General features: G+C 40.7%; 1 protein-coding gene and 1 long non-coding RNA gene across 2 annotated transcripts in view; one reads left to right on the forward strand and one right to left on the reverse strand.

The window, feature by feature from the left end:
- Positions 1–864: 864 nt before the first annotated feature.
- Positions 865–1976, reverse strand: LOC104940926 (uncharacterized). Its single transcript, XR_797839.1, has 3 exons — positions 1904–1976; positions 1059–1196; positions 865–949 (listed from the first exon to the last, which is right to left on the reverse strand). It is a non-coding gene; the product is annotated as an uncharacterized lncRNA (long non-coding RNA).
- A 4210-nt stretch (positions 1977–6186) lies between these two features.
- rad50 (RAD50 homolog, double strand break repair protein) overlaps positions 6187–6636 on the forward strand; it is a 23692-nt gene continuing 23242 nt past the window's right edge. The window contains exon 1 of the mRNA XM_010765953.1: positions 6187–6231. Within this exon, the coding sequence (XP_010764255.1) occupies positions 6187–6231 (45 nt within the window). The remainder of the gene's footprint in view (positions 6232–6636) is intronic.

Below are 6636 nucleotides of genomic sequence, written 5' to 3' on the forward strand. Positions count from 1 at the left end.
AGACGTCTGCTTCAGCCAGAGGTGGCGCTGGATCTGTGTCACCCACGCGGAAATCCTCACTTGGGAGATGGCTGAAGCAGACGTCTGTTAAGGCCCAGATACACCGGCCAGTCACCTGNAAATAATACACAGTAAAAGTACTTCAATGTATTGTTAGTAGCAGGCTAACTAATAAACAGTCAAAGAGTATGAATATCATTAAGAACTATAATGGTAAGATTTTATTTGTATCATTCATCAAAGATAGCAGAAAACATGCATTATAAACTATGGAGGGGACTCTGACAGAGGATTATTCACACCGTAAAAGTTGTCAATTTTAGACACAGGCTTATTATATTTACAGCCCGTAATAACATTCATTTTCTGGGCTCAATATATGTCTTGTCCGTTTTCGTTGTGATCGCTAAATTCACCTAGTTTCCCCTTGTTTATAATATTATCACCGTTCCAAGCACACGATTGCTTTTGTTTTGAAATCACTTCCGTGAGTTTCGCCCCGCCCCTCGCTCCAATGACCATTAGACCATTTAGTAAGGTAAAAAGCAAAAACGTCTCTCAGATGCTCTTCCGTTTAGGTGTTTAATTAAAAAAAAAATTGGACGGTAGATACACGGATTGCGGACTATCGTTGAAATAGCAAAAGTCATATTAATCAGATAAAATATCAGAATTTATAATCTGGATATTCAATGATAGGGTAGCTTGTTTGACTCAAATAATAATAAGTAACATATTTGGTATATTGAATATATCATGTTGAGTATTACCTTAACAAATGAGAATACACAATAGTTTGAGAAATGTGTGAGAATAGAGCATCGTGGGCTGGTGGAGATTTAAGCCGATAAGTACAAGCACTTACTTTTGGATCATGAACAAATGCCCCTCCTTTAGATCCAGGCGGAAGCTCTCCTGCTGTTGCATACTTAAGGCACTCAATAATAGTCTGGAAAAACAAAAAGGTCAAGTCGTATAAAAATAAAAATGTGAGTGTCCAATCTCTACCTGTCATGCTTCACAGTCAACCTTTGCTCTCTCAAAACATGTTCTCTTACCGTTTTCCCTGCTCCATTGGGTCCAACTAGCACAGTCAGTGGAGTGAAGAAAGTAATGACTTGTTTGTCTTTATCCTCTATCCCAAAACTCCTCACCCCTAAGATGCTCATCTTGTCTATCTTTGACATGTTTGCTTTCTGAAAGAGAAAGAGAATGACATACATCAGTAGCAGTCATACAAACAGGCAATGCCAAGCCAAATCACTTCACTGTGAGCGACTTTTAATTCAGAATGCCACCTAAAACTAATGAAAAAGTGAAGCCCCGTTACATAGGTATCTGTTGATTTGCTGACTTTGGCATTTGGTTTTCTAGTTGGTTTAGGTTTTCACTTAACAAAATTGGTCATAACATACCATACAAATATAAGTTATGATTAGGTTAGCAGATTCGTTTACGTGACGAAAGTGTTATAAAAAGTCGATTACGGAAAATATGGTCTCTTAACAAACAGTAGTAGAGTAATACATGCAGTGTAAATAAAATAATAAAAACATAGAAAAGCTCTGTAATGCCAAGTTAATGTTCTTTGAGACGTACGTATGAGGTTTAACAAAGCTACTATAATACCTTTTTAATTGGTTAATGCCATAAGGCAGTATCATAGTGTGCATGTGTTGATTGTTTAATGTTTACATGTGTAACGTTAGCTAACATGTGTGGAAAGCTAACAAATGTCAGCAGGCTAGCTTACAACTTAGTAAGTTCGGCTATAGGCTAAGTTGCGGTGTTTGACAATTAGCGTCTCACTTACCAAAAGAGTCCCCCTGCGTGCAGTAAAACAAGAATGGTGTTAGCCTGTTGCAGTCTTATACAGTTGTTCATTTGTTGTGAATTAACTTACCTGAGTGCTGTTGTGTTGCAGCAGACCTGAACGTTTTCGCGCTGTGAGAGAACGTGAACAGAGTCGACTTCTGACGACTTCCGGGAGAGGGAACTTGCACATAGAATCAAAACATATAGAACGGTAATGCAATGCAAACTGTTGTAGGGACTTAAGTGTACAGTATGTACTGCTCTACTGACAGGTTTAATACATCCCTGGGCCTGTGAGACATTTGAGCCGAGATATGAGTAGCTTGACAAGTTAGGAAACAGTTGATAAAGTGTTTTACTCGACCTCCTGAATGAACAGTAAACCAACACAGTCCCACTCCGTGCGAGTCAAAAACAGAAGCTTGGTCAGGGCCCTAGACTCGGGCTTTTCACAATTAGATTAGTCTTACATGAAAAAGTGCTTTATGAGTTGACAGAAGATAGTAGGGCCTGCAGTTGGGATTTTAATTCACAACATTCAGGTTACAGAGCGTTTCCCAACCAGCTGAACTCCCAGGACACAGGAGAATTCAGGTGTGAATATAATAAATTGCTCACTATGGTTGCTCTTATTTGTTGGGCTGCAGACAAGATTTATAAATAGCCTACTGTCTATGGTTTAAGGTTGTGCATAGAATCCAAATATATAGCACTGTTGTGCAAACTGTTTTAGTGCACTGCTGGCTGTTGACAGTTTAAACATCTCTGGGCCCATGAGACATTTTATCTGAGATATGAGTCACTTCACAAATTAGGAAACATTTGATAAAATATTTTACTCAACGTCCTAAACCAAGACCAAACGTGTCACAGACAATTTGGGTCAGATTGGGACTAACTTCCTCTTATGAAACTTTTTGATTCAGATGCAAATTCAATTGGTTGCTCCCAAAGATTGTTTATAAACGTTGCTCCACATTTGTTTAGCTTCCAAGCAGGCTTAACATTATTTAATGGACACATGCATTACAAAATATTAAAAGGTTTGGATTGGTTATCTCTTAATGGTTTCTTTAAAATCCTAACAAACAATAGTTGTTTTGTTGTTTTTAGAACTGAGTTTACCTACCTGTCATATTAAGAGTTGTGTAATGTATTTAACTGCATGGTTTAAAGGTCCCATGACATGGCCATTTCTACTGATCATAATTCAATTTTTGAGGTCTACTAGAATAGATTTACATTGTTCAATGTTCCAAAATCACATTGGTTTCTCATACAGCATGTGTGTGTATTCACTCTCTGTCCTAAATGTCACCAGTAATGACAAACAGATGAGAATGCTGCGTGGGGTCTGGGTGCCGTGTTGGTGGGACGTTGCAAGGCTCGCTGCTCCGCCCTTTGAGGCTCGAGGAGCGGACAGTGTGAGCTCGATTACTGGTGTCGTTTCCTGGTTGCTGCGTTGGGTCATCGAGACAGCGAGACATCGCGGAACTCAGCTGCCATGAGCACACACATACACTCACAGCCAGGTTGTTCGCCCCACAAATCGCCACACACTCACAGCCTGAGAAAAGATAAGGCTTAGTGAGTGTGTGTGCCGGCGAAACTCCGTGGAGTAGCGCGGCTGAAAAAAGATAAGGCTGAGTGAGTGAGTGAGTGAGTGTGTGTGTGTGTGTGTGTGTGTGTGTGAGGACTGAGGAGCTCCACGGATTGGTCCATTTGGTCGTCGTTACGTAACCCAGACCAGGAAGAAAAAAATGGAAAACGAGGCGTTCTGGGGCAGCATAGACAGGTATTTTCTGTGTTAAGTCACCTGAGAAGTCGCCGACGCCGACACCGACTGTTGCGTCGCCGGACTCTCCTGCGTATTTGCCGACTTCGCGCACTGGAACACACCGCAAATCCGAGCCGAGCACGTATGAACTGCGCATGCGTGAGTGGCAATAACTCTCCTTACCAGGAGGAGGCGGTAGTGTGTATTCATCATTCAAAAGAGGCAACAACCGGAACAACCGGAAGACAGAGAAGAAGAACAGACTCCGTGATATAAACAAACAACAAATAGCGTTTTTCTTTCCATTTTCGCTCTCGTCCATTGAAAACATGAACGAACAGGNTTTGACTGTTTATTAGTTAGCCTGCTACTAACAATACATTGAAGTACTTTTACTGTGTATTATTTTAGTAATCCTCTGTCAGTCCCCTCCATAGTAGCTACATAATGCATGTTTTCTGCTATCTTTGATGAATGATAAAAAGACAATTTTACCATTAGTTCTTAATGATATTGATACTGCTGGACTCAGTATTTATTTTTAATTTAACCTTTATTTAACCAGATAAAAAGCATTGAGATAAAATCTCATTTGCAATGCTGACCTGGCCAAGAAGGCAGCAATGTTACACATAACACAAACATATAAAATACAGAGAATATAACTAAGAAAACAAAAGACGAAAAAGCAGTCACTACATTGTGCACATTAGGACAGTAAGAAAGGTGCACTACTTATACCTGCAAGAGCAGCTGGTGGTAAGGACCTCAGACAACTTCAACTTAATACATGCTATTGAGACAAATGCCCTCAGTTTGAGGTGTGATTGAAGGTCATTCCAAGAACAAGGACCATAATAAAAAAGACTCCTTTTCCCAGCCTCAGTCCGCACAGCAGGAACCTGGAAACGTATCTATGCACTGGATCTGAGGTTGTAAGAGTCACAAACTGGAGAAAATCTGGCACATATGTAAGGTGGAAGCTTACCTAAAATGGCTTTATACATGAATAAAAACCAATGCTGCATCCTACGCATACTAAGTGTGGACCATCCAGTTACAGTAGGCTATACAGTTTGCAATGATGAGTCCTATAGGGTGCATTTGATATATATAACGCAGTGCAGCATGGTAGAGTGGTTATGGTTATTAAAATAGTGGGACAGGCAAATGTATAAATAGTATCGCCGCTACCTAAGTCTATTATTGTTTAGACCTCTGTGTTTTGTGAACTTTTGCGACATTTTACTAAAGTATAAAGAATTGAAAAGGAAAACTTCTGAGTTTATGTAAATTAACTGGAAAATAAATAAAATTACTCTATGATTACGCGGGAGTCCTCACCCGTGTCAATTTTAGGACTTTTTTTCCAAATGTCCTGTTTGTTGTTCTTTTCATTGTTTTATGTAGTAGTAACTATTTAAGCTTTTCTACTTCGGTGAATTTCTACTGGGGGGGGGGAGAGGAGAGAGAGACGTCCGAAGGAGTCACCACACACACTCGGCCGAGAACCTTCCTCGAAAACCACACAACACGGCTCCTCCCTTGGACATGGAACGTTCTTTCTGGCCTGGTCGCCGGACGACAGTAAGCACACGGCGAGTTTGTCCACGTCTTCCCGACGTCCTTCGGAGCCGGGGTTGTAGGGAAGAGGAAGACGTAGGACGTCCGCCCGTAGCGATCGTAGATACCTTCCATGATCTTAGTATCTACCTACCCAAAAGATATTGTAGTAATACCCTGTGTCTATCCGTCTTTCAATTGGACTCCTTTTGACTAATAGAAACACACACACACACACACAGGTAGAGTCTGGTCGACGAGTCTCCTGGACCCGGCGACGACCACACAACAAACGTCTCTGCGTCGGGTGAGAGTGGACTTCCTCGACGTGAACTTATGTAGCTGCACCTGTGTGAGGTGGCTATAGGCCGTTGCGCCGATCTTTTGAGGAAGAACACTCAGTGAAGGATGTCTTATGCAAAACTGTTACAAACGTGTGTATTAAGGAGAAGTCAACAGACTGAGAATAGCACCCGAAATTTCCAATTAATATGTCAAAAAGTAGTTATATATAATGCCAGAGTCTATATATTTTTGTACAGAGCTTCACAAAACCGAGCTTGCGGTTTGTCTAGGGGTAACACGTAGGGTATTTAGGGGAGACAAAGTCGGGGACAAAGGTTTCACGACTAGAGACCAAAGAAATCTACTTTTATTCCTCGGTGCGCGGGAGACTCTCTAATAAACCAATTTTTCTTGTGGTACCACGAGATCCTCCTCTAAGTCCAATATTCCCCCCCCCCCCCCCAACGGAAATCAACGACCTAACCCGGATTAACCAATGGTGTTCGGTTTTTTAGCAACACTTAGTATTTCACTGTTTTAGACTAGTCGAGTAAAAAAGTCTGTCTCAAAATATTTTTCCTAGTCTTGTTTTTCTCTCTTAGAAAAAAAGGACTTTGAAAGTCTTAGAGAAAAGTGTCCCCCTGTGTACAGGAGACATATTTTCTGTATTGTTCACTAAACGTGTTTCACTGGAAATTACGACTTTTGTTAGAACAAAGACACAAAAAAGGAGAGTCCACCCGGTGATGGTGTCGATTAAGAAGGTCGTCACGAAGGTGCCTGAGGTCTTGGTATACCTACTACAGATACTTTCACAACGCCACTCCTTTCTACTACACTTTCTTACTTATTTTCGTTATAGTAATTTGGATCCTTCGATATAGACGGAGGGTCGAGTCAAGGTTATTTTTGTACTCTTTGTAATGTGATATTTAGAAGTACATACCGTAAACAACGCGTCAAAACAAAATTTTTTGTGTATCTTCCAAGACCTTTACATTAATTTTTTTTTACATAAACACAAACAGATGTCCTCCTTCTACAAACTATCGTCCTAACATTTGCACTCTGCGGTACGGAGTTAAGAGGTCGTCCCTGAGACTATTTTGACTTGTGTCGGACGGGCATTTCTCCGTGCGGAAGGTCACTCAGAGGAAAAGAAATTATAATATCATTAATAAAACTGTAGACGAAGA

Source organism: Notothenia coriiceps, unplaced genomic scaffold, assembly GCF_000735185.1.
Source record: "Notothenia coriiceps isolate Sejong01 unplaced genomic scaffold, NC01 NC01_scaffold00002828, whole genome shotgun sequence".
NCBI classification, from domain to species: domain Eukaryota; kingdom Metazoa; phylum Chordata; class Actinopteri; order Perciformes; family Nototheniidae; genus Notothenia; species Notothenia coriiceps.